The sequence below is a fragment of the Leptonychotes weddellii genome, chromosome 3 (assembly GCF_054177405.1).
Source record: "Leptonychotes weddellii isolate Sample4059 chromosome 3, ASM5417740v2, whole genome shotgun sequence".
Taxonomy (NCBI): domain Eukaryota; kingdom Metazoa; phylum Chordata; class Mammalia; order Carnivora; family Phocidae; genus Leptonychotes; species Leptonychotes weddellii.
This window is the reverse complement of record NC_138371.1, coordinates 134,769,972-134,790,857: the sequence shown is the minus strand read 5'-3', so window position 1 is coordinate 134,790,857 and position 20,886 is coordinate 134,769,972. Positions and strand designations below refer to the sequence as shown.

Sequence of the window (20,886 nt, the reverse complement as noted above, 5' to 3'; positions counted from 1 at the left end):
TTTTTTTAAAGATTTTATTTATTTATTTGAGACAGAGAGAATGAGAGACAGAGAGCATGAGAGGGAGGAGGGTCAGAGGGAGAAGCAGACTCCCTGCCGAGCAGGGAGCCCGATGCGGGACTCGATCCCGGGACTCCAGGATCATGACCTGAGCCGAAGGCAGTCGCTTAACCAACTGAGCCACCCAGGCGCCCCTAAAGTGGCTATTTCTGATAAAGATAAACATAAATCTGCCCTGTAATCCACCAATTCCACTCCTTGATATTTATTCAAGAGAAATGAAAACATAGGCCCACAAAAATACTTGTCTAAGATGTTCACAGTCTTATTCCTAATAACCAGACAAAAAAACAACCCTAAATGGCTATCAACAGGAAAATGACTAAACAAATTATGGCACAGTTAACATGTAATACCACTCAACAATAAAAAAAGAATGAACTACTGATACAGGCAAGAACATGAATGAATCTCAAAAACATGTCAAGCTTCTAAGAAGTCAGACAAAAATAATTCCATTTTTATGATGTCCAAGTACAAGAAAATTAATTCATGATGACAAATGTCAGAAAAAGATGACTTGGAGGGAATAGGCCAGTGGAAGGGACAAAGCATGAGAAAACTTTCTTGGGTGACAGAAATGTTTTGTATTTTGTTGGGAATGGTGGTTCCATTAAGTGCACACAACTATCAAAACCTACTGCACTAAACACTTAAGACCTACACATTTTAAGGTATGTTAATTACAATGCAATTAAAAAAGAAAAGTCCCATCACTTTCTTTATTCAGTAAACATTTGAGCTCCTAGTCCTAGGAATTAAAAGATAAAAAAAGAACATAGTCACTGACTTCAAATAAATTTAGTTCCAGTGAAGCTTAGCTGACTTTCAGAGACATATGAATAATTACAGCACAATAAGTTAGAGATAAAATACTACAGGAACTCAAAGAAAGGATATCTGCTTCCTGTTAGAGAAGACTTCCTATAAAAGATGATGGCTATGTTTTAAAATAAAAGGCAGGGCACCCGGGTGGCTCAGTCGGTTAAGAGACTGACTCTTAATTTCAGCTCAGGTTATGATCTCTGTCTGGGTCTTGGGATTGAGACACTCGGCGTAGGCATTAGTGTGGGTCTCACCACTCAGCAGGGAGTCTGCTTCTGTCCCTCTCCCTCTTTCTCCACTCCTCCCCCCACTTGCAAGCTCTCTCTCTCTAAAATAAATAAAATCTTAAAATAAGATAATATAAAAGGCAAGAATCAACTAACTTAAATGGAGGAAAGCATTACAGACAGAAAGAGCAAGATAAGAAATGACACAATAATCATACCCAATATACCGCATACATGAGAGATCAATAAGCAGGCTGATGTGGTTGGAGCGGCAACTATAGAAGGAAGGAGCAAGAAATGAAGCCAGAGACAAACAAAAGCACACACAAATCTTTGTAAGGAAGACAGACTTCATCCTGTAGGTGACAAGAAATCTAAAGGTTAAACAATCATTTTAGGTAACTTATTCTTTTTTTTTTTTTTTGCATTTTTTTATTTTATTATGTTATGTTAATCACCATACATTACATCATTAGTTTTTGATGTAGTGTTCCATGATTCATTGTTTGCATATAACACCCAGTGCTCCAATCAATACGTGCCTTCCTTAATACCCAGTCCTGCCAATTTGGGAGAGGAAGAAGACCAATCAGGAGGCTTCTAATGTCCTCCCAAGAATTAAGGCCTGAAGTAGGAAAATATTCAGAAGGTAAAACTGACAGGACTGACTCTTAATTTAAATATAAGAGAATGGTAAGAGGCAAACTGACTCTTTGGTGACTGGTGAGATGAATGTACCATTGACTAATATCCTCCAATGCAGCAAAGAGGTCAGTAAGGAAAAGCCTGAAATGTACCTCACCAACAGGTTATTGATAACTTCAGCAAAAGCATTTCAGTAGTGTGGAAGAAGCACAAGTTCAGACTGCAGCAAACAGCAATGGCAACAGTAGGCACAGGTGAAAAAGTAGAAAATAACACAAAGACTGGTAACAGAATTCTGTGTATGTGCTACGTATGTGATAGAATCATACATGTGCTCAACATTAAAGCAGGAACTTTCAAAAGAAGGAAAAATACCAGAAAAGGCATTTATAAAATATTTTCTTAAAAAGGAAACTGGAGAAAAATGTCTTAATAAATATCTACGTATTAAATGAATGTTTTAAATACAACTTCATTCACACACTGCCTTGGAAATAGCACGGAAATAAGAAGGGAATCAAGCAGTAGTTGATCCTATCAGTCATGAGAAAGGTGAGTGCAAATATTCCCATCTGGCAGTAATCACTGCTTTTTCATCAACATGTTCTTAAAATTTTATTAGTTAAAAAAAATAACATTCCTGCTCCTCTTCAGAAATCTAGATCTAAGAACTCCATTATAAGGTCTTCCTTTTCTTCCCTTAAAAATCTTTACACTTCAGGGCGTCTGGGTGGCTCAGTCATTAAGCGTTGGCCTTCGGCTCAGGTCATGATCCCAGGATCCTGGGATTGAGTCCCACATCGGGCTCCCTGCTCCGCGGGAAGCCTGCTTCTCCCTCTCCTACTCCCCGTGCTTGTGTTTCTGCTCTCACTATGTCTCTCTCTGTCAAATAAATAAATAAAATCTTAAAAAAAAAAATCTTTGCACTTCAAAATACATTATTTTTTAAAGTATTTTTATTAATATAAATGCAAATATAAATAAAAATAAATTTTCAGAAGGTATTTTAATTTTGAGGCATCCAATAAACTTATGAACTCTTAAGCAAAAAACATCAAAAAACCACCAGCACTAACACTAATGGAATAAATAGTATTAACTGATTTTATTTTTAAATTGTGGGGGAGGAAAGAAACAAGTCAAGGGCACTGAGAGCAAATCAGAATTCTCCATTTCTTCAATTTCCCTTAAGAAAAAATTCACTGATGAAGTTTATCTCTAAAGAACGTTTTTCTTTAAGTTGTCCCTGCCTGAATATTGATTTCTCAACCCATCCTTGAAATAGAAGCCAGAGTGATCTTTGTAAACTCAGCAAATCTGATCTTTTCATGGCCCTGATTTAAAACTCTCAGTGGATCTCTGGACCAGGTTGGTACTTGGGGAATCCATCAAGTCATCCATACAGTTCAGCCATTTGAGAGAAGAGTGATTCAATTTGCATATATCTTACAATTTGATACATAAAATTAATCATGATTTTTACAGAAAAACTAATACACTCTTCAAAACTATTATATTCTTTAAGTGTGTGGATGAGCTGTCAAGATTGTAGTGATCTATTTAATTTAGCTAAAATTCAGGGCCTTGTTTTCTCAGTAATGGCATTTGCCTATTATTGGTTACATTTGTTAAATGGCATGCTTGCTTGTTATCACTATATTAGTTATATCTCAGTATACCACAGTGGTTAGCTGAAAAGTAAAAGTTCTTATGAAACATTCTATAATGAGAATAATGTCAAAAATGGAAACTGTGAAATAGAATCCCAGTGAATATGAATCTCTATATGGTGGGACTGGCAACTCTACAAGTTTGAAGACCCATATCCAAAAAGGAAAAATATGAATGAGTATAAGACTGGATATTGAAAAACTGGGTTTTATTAGACCCTTTGTGCCTAGTCTCCTGGACACTGTTAAAAAACTTCATCTACAGTTTTTGTCAAATCAAGGCATGAAATCTTTTTCATGAATTCAATTTCTCATCTAAAACAGCTTATTATTGGGGTGCCTGGGTGGCTCAGTCAGTTAAGCATCTGCCTTCAGCTCAGGTCATGATCCCAGGGTCCTGGGATCAAGCCCTGCATTGGGCTCCCTGTTCCGAGGGGAGCCTGTTTCTCCCTCTCCCTCTACCTGCCACTCCCCCTGCTTGTGCTCTCTCTCTCTCCTAAATAAAATCTTTAAAAATAAATCAATAAAAAAACCAACTTATTACAAATAAATTAGGTTAATTTAAGTATGATTGGCTACCAAATAGGTTTTGTTATTTAAAGACAAACTTCTATATTTTACTCAGGATTGATATGTTTTAACAGGTTTTTCAACCTCACATCCACTGTGTCCTCCCATTAAGCAGTACTGATTTGATAAAAACTATCTGTAGTCTAGATTTTCTATAAAATCCAAAAGTTGTCCAGGTGTGATAGAAATTCTCAATTGAAAGCAATGAAGGATTTCTATCTGCCCTAGGACATAATGGAAAAGTTCTATTAAAATCAGTAGACCATTTCAAAAACACCTGACAATTCTGTATTTGATAGAAAGCCCCACTGCAAGGAGTGGCACATTCCTATCAAATAGTTAGGATTTACTAATCTGAGGCAGCACCATTCATACCGGTCATTACAAATAAGGATATGAACAAAGGCTGTGGTTGTTCTGGAAAGTTATTTTTGACAAATACTGGAAAAGTAGCATGTACTACTTATTCCAACGTCTTCTAAGTAATAATGAACTAATAAATCTACTTCATTAATTACTTAAGACAGAGGCCAATAAACTTTTTCTATAAATGGGCAGAGAGTAAAAATTGTAGGTTTTTTGAAGGCCATAGGATCTCTGTCACAACTATTCAACTCTGTCCATGCCACAGATGCATGGTCTAGCTGTGTATGAATAAAACTTTATTAACAAAAGTAAGCATGAGGTCAAACTGGGCCATAGCTTGCCAACTCCTTACTTAGGATAAAGCTATATAATCCTTTTTCTTTAAAAGCTAGACTCAAGAGATGTATCTCTTAAAAAATGTATTTAATCTTTAAAAAATTATATTGTTCTGTGAATTTACTATTACATAACTGGCTCCAAACATTTAATTTTTAAGGAGGACATCTCATCACTCCTTAAATGAAATCCTTATTTATAAAACTAAAAGGCAAATACTTAGTAACAATGCAACATTTTTTTTTTTAAAGATTTTATTTATTTATTTATTTGACAGAGAGAGAGACACAGCGAGAGAGGGAACACAGGCAGGGGGAGTGGGAGAGGGAGAAGCAGGCTTCCCACCAAGCAGGGAGCCCGATGCAGGGCTCAATCCCAGGACCCCGGGATCATGACCTGAGCCGAAGGCAGACGCTTAACGACTGAGCCACCCAGGCACCCACAATGCAACATTTCAGCAAGAATATTAAATTACCTGCCTTCAGCTTCTGAGACTTACTAAATTCACATCCAAAATAAGAGACTGAATATCGATAGTTTTCCCTCTCAAATGTCTTTTCATTCTTCCTGTACAAGTGAAATAATATTATATGAAATATCCTATCTATCTGTATCACTTATCTTTAATTTGAGGCACAAACACAAGATTACCAAATGGTAAGACATACTTTATAATGAGATTCAAAACCCATAAGATATAAGGATTTTGTCTTTATCAAGATAATCCTTTAAGAGACTATATAAGATATTTTAAAATAAAGGACTTTTTTCAAAAATAACACAATATCAGAAATGCATATATGTGCAAGTTACATGAATTTATTTATTGGCAGCAGTAAGTTATAAGAGTCCAGGCTTAACATGCAATAAAAAAAATGCAAATATTTACTGGGCGCTCAGCATACGACAAGCAGCGTTCCGAACACTTTGAGTGTATCAACTCATTAATCCTCTTAAGTATACTATGGGTTAGGTCCCACAATTGGCACCACTTAACAGAGGAGCAAACTGAGGCAGCAAGCAGTTAATTAATGTACTCAAGGTTATAGTTAATCAGTGGCAGAACCAGGACTGACCCTGGCTCAAGAGAGTTGGACTTCAGAGTCCATGCTTTTAACCACAAACCACATTGCTTCTCAAGAGGCAGGTATATTTGTGTGGTCAACTATATTTCAGTTAAACCTTAAAATTAAAATAAATAAATAAATAAATAAGGAGGTATAAATTTAACTGAAAATAAAGGATACATGTGGTGTTTTCATAACTATTTTCTTTTTCTCGGTAATCTCTTATGGTAACTCAATTTTCTGATATAATTCTAATCAATTAATTCTAATTAACTAGTAATTCTAATATAAATTAACTACTCAAAGTCATGTAATTTACTAATCTCAGTTCCAAACACAAATCAATTCAGCTCACAAGCCTGTTCCTCTTCCACAATGCTGACTTCCTGCTGACTTCTTAGTTCCTGTACACTGGGTACGTAGGCAAAAAAGAAAAAAAAAAACTGGTGCTGTGGGGCAACACGAGGCAAGCCATAACAGCAACAAGCAAGCTGAATATAACAAAAACATTCAGTCAAACAGCCTATTTTTCCACTTTGAAAGTACATGTCTTAGATACACAGAAATCTATAATCAGACATTTTTTAAATATACTTTTGCTTAAGGCAGTAGAGCATTACCAGTAATGATAAACAATTCAATTTACACATGAAAGTTACTGTGGTAAGGTGAAACATTTTAAAAGACCACCAACAGTCCAATTCAATTTTATTTTCCATGAAAACATGTTTAGGCAGGAGTGATTCAAACCATGTCAAGCAATGTTAGCCAATATGACAACGGCACAGATAAGTCTCATAACACCAATTGTAAACTAATATTAGTTCGTATTAATTCATAACTAAAAGTATAAGAAAGTTACAAAATGCAGTGGAAAGGTATTACCTCATAACAAACATGACCATTCTTTAATGTGTCATACTAGATATCAACCACATGATTAAACCAAAAAGGCTTGCAATCCCCTTTTATAAGCAAATGTAATACATACATACTTACTACTTATTATTATAGAGTGACATTTAATTAGGGAAAGAGGGCTTTGCAAGCTAAGAAGTCCTTTACAAACAAGATTATCACTAAAAATAATTTAAAAAAATTTAAGTAGAATATTAACAAGTAAATTAAATCAAAAGTATAAAATCCAAAAAAACAATGCCTCATTCATTCACACCAAATTCATGCAACTATACCATAATTTGAATAGTATCAGTAAGTGAAAAATTCAAAATGTGTTCAGGTAGAAGAGAACTACTTCAGGTGTGGTCCATGGATCCACACCAGTCTTCAAACTCTTTGTTACTGCTTCATGATGGAATAAGTACAGAAACTGAAGTGAGCATTTAGAATCTCTTAGAGCAATTTGACACTGCTCCAAGATTTTATACTTTACAAAAGTACTGATGTGTGAAAAACTGGAAATTTTAAAAACTGGCAACAGCTTGAGAATCACTGAGCTAGACCACATTTCCCAGAATCCCTTTCAGGTAGGTGAGACTAAGTTCTTGGAAACCAAGGAAGTGACGTGTCCCACCATTCCCATCAGGGAACTGACTCTATGGCTCTCAGCTGCCCTTTCCCTTCCTGCGACCTAAAACTCTCATGTGGCAGTGACTACTATATACACGGAAACAATGACCATACCCTAAGTGGTGCTTCTTCAACTTTAATGTACAAAAAAGTCACTAGGAAAATCCTGTTAAAACACAGATGCTGATTTAGTAGCACTGTGGTAGAGAGATTCTACATTGCTAACAAGCTACCAGGTAATGCTAATGATGCTGATCTTAGGACCATACTTGGAGTAGCAGGTGTTAGGGGACAACAAAACAGTAAGATGGAAGGGACCTGGGTCCCTAAATGACAGCACAAAGCAGATTCCCCATCACTGTGTGTTGTTTTGTGATGAGGAAAAAAAAAAAGCTATGATTTTTAGACCTTTGTAATATGGGGTCTTTGTACATCAGCCTAGATTTCAACCTATCTAATATAGAGCAGTTCTGTAAATATTAGAAGGGTATACCTCAGGCCAGTTTTGTGTTTTAATTAAAATAACATCAATATAAATGCTTATTCACATAAGTATAAACTGGTAAAAACTTCAAGGCCCTATTGCCCCTTCAAGATAATCAGACTCCAGAATGCACACTATGATTTGTCATGTATCATTTAAATATTATTACTCTGTACCCATTAACATCTACACCACTACACTGCACTATCTTTTTCATGATGTCAAATCAAAATTTAATGAGTACAATGGCAGGTGTCTCTGTGTAGCAAAGAACAGCTAGATGTGTTTACCAACAAAGTTAAAAGTTATTTTGGGTGGTTACTTTGCACCAGCAATGATGTAAACAGAGATACAAAAATGGGCAATGAAATTTCATGGTATTGATAGAGCAATCATATTTTTAATGTATGTATATAAAATACATTCATTTTACCAATGGTTAATTATCAAAGAAACACCTAATTAACATATGCTTATAAAGAGTTCTAATAAATGTGTAATTAAAGAAAAAAAGTAAAAACAAAGCAAATAACCACAACCAGAAAAAGCAGTCAAAAAATGTATCAGCAGCAATCAAAATAAAGAAAAAGTATATCCTGATCCTGTAAAACTTCAAAATGTCCAAAGAAGTGTCTGATAGAGCCCGGGTTTTAACCCTGTACCACCCCTCCCCAAGAAGCACAACTAAGGAAAGAAGTAAATCAACACAATCCTGGAAAAAATCTCACTGTTATGTAACATCACAATTTAGAGTGAAACAAACCAAGAGACTCAGCAGGCAGCCTGCATAAAAGATCATGGCAAACCCCCAGGAACAGAGGCTGCTGCATTCCCTCTCTCCTCCGGGAGAAAGGGTCAATAGTATCTGCCATTCTGAGTATGGTAAACTGAGGAAGGCCACTGAGAAGAAACCTATTTTACATGTTTTGTAACCTAACTAGCAACATACACATGGTCTTTTTTGGTGTTCATAATTGAAAGTCAACAAAAGAACAACCTGTGCTTGGCAGGGTCCTCATATTAAAACCCAGTGGACTGGAACCCTCTGCCAGCTTACTAAACTGGAAGGTGTCCAAGTGCCTACTGCTTTGCCTCATCAAAGGCCGCAGAATGAATTACAACCTCATCATCCTAATGCCTTTCTAACCAGGGACCCCAAGATAACAAGCAATTCTGAAATACCAAAAGAAAAGTAAGTATTTGTAGCATCTCATAAAATATCAAATGAGTAAAAAAATAATTAGGACCTAGGACAAACTTATACTAAAAACAAACTTCTGAAAATAATTTCTATAAACATTGTTTTGAGAGAGAACATCTCAAAGCCATACAGAAACAGTTGGTTGTCCCATGCAAAGAAATGTTATCAACATATCTGTAAGTGTATGTTTGTGTTCAGGCAGAAGTAAGTATCAATAAATAGAGAAAGCTTTAACAGGTTACTCCCTGCATTTCTGTAAAAATTACATTTTTTTCATAAAATTGATTTTTAAAATTTCACATTCATTTCACAAGTAACAATTTTCTACTCTATACAAAGCTTGAATAAGTTTCATGTTCCTTGAGAATAGAAAAACAATATGATGAAACATCCTGAGACTAATTACAATGGTACTAACATTCATTCCACAAGCATTTCTGTGTCTACTGTGGACTTCACACCCTGCTAACTGCTAGGAATGCTATAGAAACATGAGAAAACTTGATCCTTGTCCTACAGGATCTTACAAAACATCAATCAAACTATTCTGACTAAATAGAAAAACTGGATCTAATAATATTAGAATATATTTATGGCAAAAGAAACAGTCACTTACTTCTTTGGATCTAATAATATCAGAATATATTTATGGCAAAAGGAAAAATTATTTCATTCACTTTATCATGATCATCTATCAACTTTCTAGACACTTAAACTTGCATACATCCCTCTTTCTCTTTCAAAACAAAACTTAAACTGAATTAATTCCAGAAGCCATTATAAAATGTTGGCTTAATTTATTTAGCAAGTGTTCCCATCAACATTTATGTTTAATGTTTCAGATTATATATTTTTAAAAATCTACCTTTATTAATTTTCAAACTTCTCAAGGTCTTGCTTAGGAATTTAGTAAAATAAAAATGTTTTTTTTCTTAACGTTTTCACTTAATATCCATGACAGACTGTCTCCTGAAAAGCTGCAGCTGAATTTTATTTGCATTTTATTTTTAAAGATTTTATTTATTTATTTATTTGAGAGAAAGAGAGAGAGAGAAAGCATGAGCAGGGGGAGGGGCAGTGAGAGAAGCAGGCTCCTCCCCGAGCAGGGAGCCCAATGCAGGACGCTGGGATCATGACCTGAGCGGAAGACAGACACTTAACCAAGTGAGCCACCCAGACGCTCCCATTTGCATTTTATATTTAAAGGAGTTTTGAGGGGATGGAGGTGGAATTTAAAAAAAAGGGACCTTCAGATACCTAAATTTATAAAAAATGTTTTAAAAACTGATCTGAATCTCTAATATCAGCAAGTCAGTAATCCAATACTGACCTAGGTAAATAATCTTGTCACAGAACTTTTATTTATTTATTTATTTATTTATTTATTTGACAGAGAGAGACACAGTGAGAGGGAACACAAGCAGGGGAAGTGAGAGAGGGAGAAGCAGGCTTCCCGCGGAGCAGGGAGCCCGATGCGGGGCTCAATCCCAGGACCCCGGGATCATGACCTGAGCCGAAGGCAGACGCTTAACAACTGAGCCACCCAGGCGCCCCCACAGAACTCTTAAAGATATGTCCATTTTCTCTTTTCAGAAAAGTTAATGATTTCATATTCCAATGCTTTTCCCTCTCTCTGGCAGCTCCTAAAAGGCTAATTCTCCTTTAAAATGCTGAAATTCCTCAGTGCTTGAACCTAGCCTCTTCTCACTTTAGGCTTGATTTTTTAGATCATAGATCAGTGCTATCTAATAAAAATATAGTGCAAGCCACATACATAATAGTAAAAAGAAATATGTGAAATTAATTTAAAAATATATTTTAACACAATATACTCATAGCATTATTTCAATACGTAAACAATATTAAAAATGAATGAGAGATATTTATATCCTTTTTTGTACTAAGTCTTCCAAACCCAGTCTGTATTAGACATTTACAGCACATGTGAATTTGAGTTAGACGTATATCAAGTATTCAGTAGCCACATGTGGCTAATGTCTACCATACTGGACAGTGCAGCCTTAGATGATCTCATCTATGCACTGCTTCAGTCATCAGCTATACTTGAATGACTCCAAATTTATCTCTCTAATCCAGTCTTCTTCCTAGTGCAAGATTAGTATTTCCTAATGTCTAACTGGCATCTTCTTTTAGATGACTCAAAGGCACCTCACACTCCAATAATGTCCAACTTCAATTCATGATCCACCCTTCAAAAGTGTGTTCCTTTTCTAATATTCCCTATCTAAACATACTGTAAACAATTCAGGTATAAAAGCCAGAAACCTAGAAATCAACCCCTTGACACCTCCTTCTCTCTCTTTCCCATATACAATCCATCTAAAAGTTCTGTCCATTTTACTTCCTAAATATCAATCAAATCAATCTCTGCTCTCCATCTCAATCATCACCACCACTCTATCCATCCATCTACTCATGCCAAGCTCTGAGCCATTTTCTTCAATGCAAGCATTTCTCAAAATTTAACTACAATGTCAGCGCTACTTCAAGCCTCCCAACCCCTGATAAAACTTTCCAACTGATTTCTGTTGCCTCCAGAATAAAAGGCTTGGGCCATCTCCCGCAGTCCCATCTCCCTATACTGTCCCTATCTTGTCCTCCATTCTTCCCAGTCCTTCAGACCTTTGTACTCACCATGCTCCCTACTGCCTTATGAACTTTGCATATGCTTCTTTAACCTTACTTAACCTATTTAATTCCCACTCATCCTCCAGATCTCAGGGACACATTCTATGACCACCACAAAGACACCAAATTTCCCTTTTATAAGCTCTTCTAGAACTATGTCCCTTTTCATCTCTGGTATATTTTACAGATGCAATGTTTGAATATATAGTTAATGGCTTTCTCCCCATAAGACTACATCTGATTGTACTAAAGAAAGTGTCTGCTACAGCAAGATGTTTAATAATTATTTGTTGAATGAATGCATCAATGAATCTGCCTTGTTTTCTCCCTAGACAAAGACTAGACACCATATGAGATGGCATATACAACACACTCTGCTTACACACCATTAGTTCTGGAAAGCCTTCCAGACTTCCCAAGTAAAATGCCACTGTATAGCATGTGTAAATTCTGACTGACTTGTATATCATCACAAAAACTAACAGTTCCTTGTGTATAAGAGGCATAACATTTACTGCGTGTATTTCAGTACACACATTACTATATAGGGTTACATATTTCTCTGCATTATTGCAGAGACTTACTGTTGTAAAGGTACTATAACTTCAGCAGCACTATCCTAAGATAAGGGTAGCTATTTGTCTCCACTATAAAGGCTGTAAAGCTGTAATAAGTGTAAGAAGCATTCACACATGCACACAGACTCACACCCACAGAGTAAGGGTGTGAAACCTGTCAGGGTGACAGTACTAAGGCACACGTAGGATTTATCCAGCCCTGGAGCATGATGTGGTTCTTTCCCCTTTCTATCACCAGGGTGCTTCTTTTCTGCTCTCAGTATCTTTGATTTGACACCCCTGTTAATATTTTACATTATCACCACACATTTTTTGGCCCCTCTTCTCTGCTTTTTTTTGTTCTCATTCTATGAAAACAAAAGTTTTTCAATTTTTACATAAATTGTTTTGCATTGCTGGGAGTGTAGTCTACTTCTTCTAAAAATCATCTAGAGGTAAAGTCTTCTTCAGCTACTTCCAGATCCTACACCTTACAAAAAGTCAGAATTTCTGGAGAGATGGGACTTAACTGCAACATGGTAAGTCAAACTGCCAATATCCTTCTTTTGTCAAAAGGAGAAAACATAAGCTGAAAAAGTTGATGTAGTTATATTTTTATGGTTCTTGAAATGTTACTATGTAATTTTTACTTGATTTAGCAAATGCTGCTGTGTGAGAGGAGAAAATTATTTTCAACTTGCTGAGGTAGCAAGTTTCTTTTTATGCCCCCTTTATGCTTGAGGCAGTCAAGTCTACAGGCAGTTGAAACTAGATTTATAGGTTATTCACCAAAAAAAGTCACTGCAAACAGCACCTTGAAACCTTAAAACTTGCACAGTTTAACAGAATATCCAGGCATTTTTAGCAGTTTATAGTATCAGTAGAAGCCGCCAGGCAATATGTAACATATTTTAAGAGAGAAGGTCAACAAGGCTTATTACTGTTGAACTATAATTTCACAAACAATGTAAACCAAAGAGATAGTTAAAAGTGCTCATTAAAGAAATGGGAAATGTTTCAAAATAGGACGTCTCTGATAAGCTCCCCTGAAAACCAAACATAAAGCAACTGGTTTCTTCTAGTGTTCTTCAACATGATCTATTATTGTTTCAGCTAAAAAAAAAAAAATTGCTTTAATGGTTCTGATCCTTTCCGAAACGGTGTATCAAGAGTATGTTTATATCAAAGTGGTAATGATAAAATATTTTACAATTCTAGACAATAAAATATCTTTCACTTAATATACAACTTGTAAAGAACTACCAATATTCTTTGCAAATGTACTTCTGCCTAAAAGTTATGTTGGAATATGATGGGAGCAAAACTTTTATACTCTTTTCATATGACTGTTACCAAAAGTGTAGCACGTAAAAGTAATGTTGATGGTGCTGTAAAGGTTGCTTCCCATCTGAAAACAGATCATTAACCAGCAATCTCCTGGGGAAGAGGTGTGTCCCTCAGAAAACAGAAGCCATATAAGAAAGGTGCAGGGTGGGCTACAGAACCAGAAATCTGACTTTCTTGGTCTTGATCATTAATGTGTTTGGGAGGAAGCTTCTACATGATGGCATGTGAAAAGAAGCTCTCCATCTGTGGATAGGTCAAAAGTTAGAAATTCCAGCAAATTCTCTTGAAGTACCACTTTGGAAATAGCTATCTCCTGGCAACATGTGGAAGAGGGCAGGCACCTCAAGACAAAAGAGCATTCACTTTATACTCCATACTGCCATTGTGCTTCCTATTTTATTTATCTCACAGTTGTTCTTCTCTAGTGCTAAATTTTAACAAAGACTTTTATAAGCTGTAGTCTTTCTTAGATGTTCAAAGGTGAAAGAAAGGGAAGGGAGTTTGGTGGTATACACTTGGGCCAGAGGATGGTCAGTATGGTGGTAGCACCAGTAATCAAATAGAACACAAAAGAGAAGGTGAAGTTCAAGGGGAATCAGGTAAGAAGACTTGTGTGTTCATCCTCCTATTTCCCCTCTAACAGAAACACAAAGACAAAAACCCCAGAGCACAACCTGGTTAAGCCTTGTTAGAAATGTTAGAAATCTGGAGTTTCTAAGAAACTGTGTTCCTTCAGAATAAAATGGAAACACTATTTCTCATGCTACCTTATGGTATCTTCAACTCAAAATTGCTAGGTATGGCAAAGACATACATACAATACAGTGCCTTACCTTTCAGATACCTTAGACTTTGCAAAACACAGAATTAACCATTTTCAGATAACTCTAATCAGCACTTAGGTGGGCCACTGCAAGATAAAGCTTTCTTTGTTTCCAAACTCCTCAGCACAAGCACCTTATCTTTCCCAAAGAAGAAAGTAAATTTACACACCACAAAATGCTTTAATCCAATTTTCTATTTTAAAATGTGTTATTTTGATCAACAATTTAAATTAGAAGTGGTCACCATGGCTTGATGGAAATGAGTTTTGAATCTTTATTCCACACATTTGGGCAGTATTCTTGGATCTGCCACTCATAACTGAGCAAATCTTTGATTCCCTCTGTGCTTCAGCATCCTCATCTGCACGTAAGGGTGTTAAGCTGTGCCATCACTAATTCTATGGAAAATACCTTTTCAAAAACACAATCTCAACTAATTATGTTCTAACATGTTTCTATTTTTTGAAGTTTCAAAAGGTTGAGATTTCTATAAAAATTCTGAAAATTCAAAAGGTTAGTAGAAATATGCAATTCCCCCTTAAGGGGAATCTCCAAAGAGAAAAAACAAAAAGGCATTAAGTAAATCTGTTATTGAGACAAACTGAGCCAAATCTCCTCTCATAGTGAAGTTTATTCCACACATATAACTAAACACTACAAGAGATCAATGTAGTATTTAGTGCATTATTTAAACATAACCACCACACTGTGGTGGTACTCTATGGTCCTAAATTCTTCCAGTGCTCTTCTCTGCCTCAACTTTTGAGATTCTGCATTTTAACATAGTAAGTCTCTACTTAAATATAAGATCTATATAGGCTACCTGAACACCTACGAGATCCTACCTCTCTTCTCTGGCACAAATCTAATCTGTTCAAGACCCATTAGGAATTACATGTAAACTCCCAGAAAAAGTCTTATTAGACCCACGGATTACTATTGCCTTTATGAGTCACTGCCATACAAAAGCAACAAAGTCTGGTGGAAGAAGAAACATGTCAAACAGATCATTTGCAACATAAAGTGACAAATGTTACAATATAACATTGCTAGGGACTTATAACAAAGTAACAAAAAAGGGAGGCACTAGCTAAGCTTGGGTAGAGACGCTGGCTATAGAACTCTGATTGGCAGGGGCATTCCAAGGTCAATTGTATCAGACTTTACTAAGGACCTACACTGTAGTGGCTCCCTGGCACTACAAATACACAGAAAAATAAGTTGCAGTTCCCCACCCTTAAGGAGCTTGTAGTCCAAAAAAGAACAATATGTGTTTGGAACCAAAATAAATGAGACTAGCCTTTGGAGGTGGGGTCATGTTGGAAGGAAGTAAAAGACCAAGTTTGTAAATGAAATCGTGTAACTAGGTTGAAGAACTAAGGCTCAATCTAATGAAGAATGGAGAGAAACTCAAATAAAAGAGTGATCCAAGATTATCCAAAACATCCTTGTGAGGTAAAGAAACTGAAGGTAGAGATTCCAGAACAAAAATAAAAACTGAGTACGGTGAGTTTTTAACTCCGTAGCCTGTCACCCTAATGGTGTTCTACGCAAAAACTATGGGAACAACAACGCATAATAGTTAAAAGCACCAGATTTGGAACCAGCTCCCCTGTGCTCACCTTTCAACTCCACCACTTCCTAGCTAGGTCAGGAAAATTACTTAACGGTTCTGTGCCTGTCTCCTCACCTGTGAAGGAAAGTGCCTGCACAGTCAGAAGCCCCTTCTTCAAAACATAGGTATTGTTACATCACTCCAATCGAAAACTTTATTCACAAAATCAAATCCGTATCTTTTAGGCACTTGTAGCCTCCATAACCTGGCCCAACCTTTCTGGTCTTAATCCTCATTGGACACCCTCCTACTTCCACGAACCACAGGATCTAGTGTCAGTTCTGCAAACCAATAAGCACTTTCCTACTTAGGTGTCGCCTCTCCAGTGGCTGTCTAGAAAGCCTTTTCCTCACCGGTCTTTCAAAACCTACTTCTCTAGGAAATGAACTCTCCTTCCCCTCCTATTCCACAGCACATTTACCTGCCCCTCTGCACAGTTTGCCACTGTTTCCCGTTTTTGTGTCTGTTCCTGTAATGCCTCCCTCTCTCCCCTTTTCACCAAAATAATGAACTTTCAGAGAGCTGGGGCAAATCTTTTTTATCCTCCTTCCCACCCCTCCTTTCAGACTGTGTCTATGCAGGCCTGCAAAAGCGTTACTGAGTTAAACTGGATGTTAACAACCATAATGGCCTCAGTTCCAGAAACTGCTTAATTTCACATAATTTTTTTTACTGCTTTCAGGTTCTAAAATCTTAACATGGAACGTCTTTAAAAATGAGAATACTGCCATCGCTTCAAGAAAAGTTCCACGGAGCACCCACACGAGTTGACAATGAGGTCATTCTTAGCTTCAGAAGTTGTGTGTGTGCCACGGAGGGCAGCTTCACACCGGTCGGTACACACTGCTCTGAAACTAGGAGAAAAAGGCGGCCGGGCAGTACACGGGCTTGGCTCTGGTCGGCCCTCAACTTCCTGCGGGCCCGCGGGCTCCGGCCGCGCTCGCCCCTCTCCGCCACACTCGTTCCTCCAGCCCTCGCCTCCCCTCGTCCCGCCGCAGCAACTCTCCCCGGAGCGGCGCGGACAGCGTGGCAGATCCTCCCGGGCGGATCTGCTCGGGCCTGGGCCGCCAGCCACCCTGCCTGCTCTCCTCGCGGCCCCCGGCCTCTCCCCGGCCCGCCGCCCGCCGCCCCGGGCCCAGGCCGCGCTGCCGCGGCCGCCCCGAGGGGAGCTGGGGGACTCGCCCGGCTCCGCGTGGCGCCGGGGGCGGAGCCGGCCCGGAGGGCCCGGGGAGAGGCCGGGGGCGGGCGGCGGCCTCCGCCTACCCCGACACGCACCCCACCGCCCTCAACCCCAACCCTCCTCGGGGCCCCGGCCCGCGCTCGCGGCCGGGCGGCCGGCGGGACTAGCCACTTACCAACCCGCCTGGGACAACGCCGCGCCGGGGACCTCAGACATGGTAGCTGCTTAGGCCGGGGGTGGTGGGGGGCTAGGGTGGGGGTGGGGGGTAGGCCTCCTACTTGAGACCAAAAAAAAAAAAAAGAAAGAAAGAAAAAACGAAAGAAAAGAAAAGAAAAAAAAAAAAAAAACTCCTCTGGTCGGCTCTGCAACTGGGCATGCTCAGTGCGGCCGGCGCTTCCGCGTGCGGGTTCCGCTCGCCGCGTTTTCCGAGCGGCCGCAGGGGCAGGCCTGGCGTGGGGCTTGGAGGTTACAGCCTGGCGGAGGCCGTGATGCACCACAGACCCGCTGGGGTCTGGAAATCGCAGGCCAATTTGTGAGCAAGGACCACGAGACTTTGCTCTCCATCGAAGGCTGATTAGTTTTTGTTTGGGGTCACTTTTCTGAGTTGCACACCTTGGAAACTAACGCAGACTTTTTTTTTTTTTTTGTACAGCAGAAAGTAACGCCCGCGTTTCCAGCGCCGAGAGGCGGTCACTTCACCAGAGACCAGGATATGCTAGAGCTGAGACGGATGGGTCGGTTGAGAGGCAGTGCTTCCAGTTTGGGGACAGTGAAACTCAACGAAAGAGGTGTTGCCAGCCACTCTGCATAGGAAAAAAAGTTTACTTTTTTTTTTTTTTAATAAAGACTCGCTCCATTCACTCTGCTTTTCGATCTGCCCCGACGCAAAGGAAAGAATAAAGTCGCATTTTTTTCGAGTCCTCACGGGCAATCAGTTTGTAGAGGTTGGAGCACAATGAAAATGATGAACCCAAGAAAACCTGAACTTAAGGGACATGGGTAAATTGGGCAGTTGTGTCAGTGCTTGTTTTCTCTGTCCCTCTGCCACTAGACCCGTCCAAAGTCCCAACGCGGTCCTGTGACGGTAGCACCGGCATAACCGGGCCTGGATGGCTCCACAGCCTCCGCGTCCGTGTCCTTCTCCGGCCCCCAGGATGGCTGAAGCGCAGGGGCTGGTCCCCCGAGTGAGCCTGCGCGGCGGCGTCGCCGAACGGCGCGTTGGACGCTCCAGCACGATTGGACGGCTGAGACCGACGACAGCCAATCGGGGAGGAGCAGGCGGAAGGGGCCACTGGTCGGGGAGACACTCCCTAAAAGTTTGCTCCGCCCTCCATGGTTTTCCACCTCTGCGGCTACTCGGCATAAAGACGCTTCTATGTAGCTCCGGCCCCAACTGTCAAGTCACGGGGAGAAACCGAGAACTTAAGCCCCATCACCCGCCGCTGCCTCATCTGAAACCATCATCACAAACACAGACTTGGAGCAGAGACTGCGGAACTGGGCAGAGCCGCTCCGGGAATTGGGGAGGAAATTGACAGTTACAGAAGGAAGGAAATAATTGCCATGGGTGGAGCTCAATACAAATTGGAACTCAGTACAAATTTTTCTCCTTTTAACTGGGAAACTCCGTTTGGGCTTTCCAAGGCATAGTTGTAAAATCGCGATGCTTCTAATGCTATCGAAATATGTTTTCAAGCACATTACTTATTTTAATGAAAAGTATTTCCAAGTACTTAGAATCAGAAATAATTCCATCCTATTCCCTGCAATTTGCAGTAGTATACTGTGTTTAGACCATACACATGCTACAAGTATATTTCAATTTAATGGCACCAGTTATCCTACCCAGGAGTCAGGAAAAGATTTGCAATTCTGAAGGTAAATAGATGATTCAAATTGCTAATAATTTTTATTGGTGTTAAATAGGATCCACTCTTACCAATTATTTACATTTTGCAATTAATGTAAGTTGTTAACTATGAAAATGATATGCTGTCCTAGTGTCAGAATTCTTCACTGGCTAAATGTGAATCCCTTACACGTTTGTTCTTGTGGTGCAGTGTAGTAAGAATTTACCATCGCGTAGCACTTACAATAACTTTAATAAAATGCTCCATGAAACGCTATATCCCCTTACTTTAAGAAGTGTTTTTAAAGAATAGGTTGAGGATTCCCACTGGAAAAATTTGGGACAATATTACCATCAAAAACAATGACAATAATTTATTGAATTAGAAAAATAGGTAAAATGCATTTCAGAGTGGCACTAAAAACAAGTGGTACCTTGGCTGGCTCAGTTGGTAAAGCATGTGACTCTTGATCTTGGGGTTGTAAATCCAAGCCCCCCATTGAGTGTAGAGATTACTTAAAAATAAAATCTTAAAAAGAAATAAATAAAAGGAGAAAGGATGACAGCTTTTCTTTCAGAGGCATACCAGAGAATAAATGTAGAACAACTGATAGAATTAGAAAATCACCGTTTTCCGAATCATTCACAACTGATGCAGGCACAGTTCATCAAAGAATGCTAAAAGCCACTGGTGAAAGTTGGTAGGTGTACAGGATCTTCACACAATCTCAAGGTATCAAGCCATAACTTAATTATTACAAAGAAAAAATGTACCTTTACCTTAAAAAAGAAAATCACTGCCTTAAATGACTAAAGCTAGAATCACTAATGGGACAATCTGATATGTGCTTACTGATGTAGTGCAATTAGAAATACACAACATCATTGCCAAAATTGTTTAACCTGAATTTAATCAAGCTTCTAGACAATAGTTCCCAACCAGGAGCTGGATCCCCATCCCACACCCTACCCCTTACCCAAGTGGACACATTTGACAATGCCTGGAGACATTTTCAGTTGTCATAACCTGGGGCGGAGGGGGTGGTGGTGGTGTTACTGCATCTAACGGGTACTGCTAAACATTATACAATGGACAGGACAGATTCCTCACAACAAATAATTATCTGGCCCAAAATGTCAATAGTGCCAAGGTTCAGCAGCCCTGGTCTAGATATAAGCAAAAACGTAAAGGATATATAGAGGATACTGGAACAATCAAACAGGAAGAAACAGGCAGATAAATCCAGAATGTGGCATATTCTATAAGAAACCTGGCCTGGACTGTTCATTGAGCCAATATAATTAAAAAAAAAAATCTCCAAATTAAAGGGACTCAAGAGATGTAACAACAAAGTGGAATTTTGGATCTTAAAAAAACAGAAAGATATTTTGTGGTATTATACTTAATCTTGGAAATTTTATGCCAAAGCTTTTATGGCTTTTATGGCTGAGGAGCTGTGGTGTCTACAACTTATTTCCAAGTGATTCAGAAAAAATATATAGGTAGATATATAATATATATATGTAAAACAAATATACACACATGTATGTGTATGTGTATTAAAGAGGGAGAGAAGGTAAATGTGGCAAAATGTTTAAAATGGGTGAATCTAATTGGAGGTGCTCGTCATATTGTAACTTTTCTCTAACTTTGAAATTTTTCAAAGCAAAAAGTTAAAAGTATAGATTATACTAATCTATTTCACATCCAAAATTTTTAATTGGAATTAAGGTCTGTATAGATAAGTTAGTGCAGTGGAAAATGGTAGCAGCTGACTAAACCAAATAATAATAATAATAATTTTAATTTTTAATAAGATAAATCATCACTTTACAGAAAATGTGAAGTCTACAATTAGCTTAAAGTTGGGGAAAATCCTAAGG

The 20,886-nt window shown here is 38.5% G+C and overlaps 2 protein-coding genes across 6 annotated transcripts in view; one reads left to right on the top strand and one right to left on the bottom strand.

The window, feature by feature from the left end:
* Window positions 1-17,481, bottom strand: part of TDRD3 (tudor domain containing 3) — a 157,513-nt gene extending 140,032 nt beyond the window's left edge. For all 4 annotated transcript variants that reach the window (XM_081815006.1, XM_081815008.1, XM_081815007.1 and 1 more), the window contains exon 1: window positions 17,329-17,481. In XM_081815006.1, coding sequence (XP_081671132.1) covers window positions 17,329-17,369 — 41 coding nt within the window. In that variant the 5' untranslated portion in view covers window positions 17,370-17,481. The remainder of the gene's footprint in view (window positions 1-17,328) is intronic.
* LOC145720663 (uncharacterized) lies at window positions 16,334-19,279 on the top strand. 2 transcript variants are annotated; one of them, XM_081815011.1, is made up of 2 exons: window positions 16,334-17,370; window positions 17,809-19,279. In XM_081815011.1, the coding sequence occupies exons 1-2, from the start codon at window positions 16,747-16,749 to the stop codon at window positions 17,962-17,964; spliced, it is 780 nt and encodes a 259-aa protein (XP_081671137.1). In that variant the 5' UTR covers window positions 16,334-16,746; the 3' UTR covers window positions 17,965-19,279. The 2 variants fall into 2 exon arrangements, with proteins under 2 accessions (XP_081671137.1, XP_081671136.1); XM_081815010.1 differs by having other exon boundaries at window positions 17,806-19,279.
* The last annotated feature ends 1,607 nt before the right edge of the window (window positions 19,280-20,886 follow it).

What these genes read in the sequence shown, in the direction of transcription:
- LOC145720663 (XM_081815010.1), top strand. Translation starts at nt 16,747, where the DNA reads ATGAGGTCATTCTTAGCTTCAGAAGTTGTGTGTGTGCCACGGAGGGCA. An exon ending in CGCCGGGGACCTCAGACATG is followed by an intron (nt 17,371 to 17,805) that starts GTAGCTGCTTAG and finishes TTTTTTGTACAG; the next exon opens with CAGAAAGTAACGCCCGCGTT.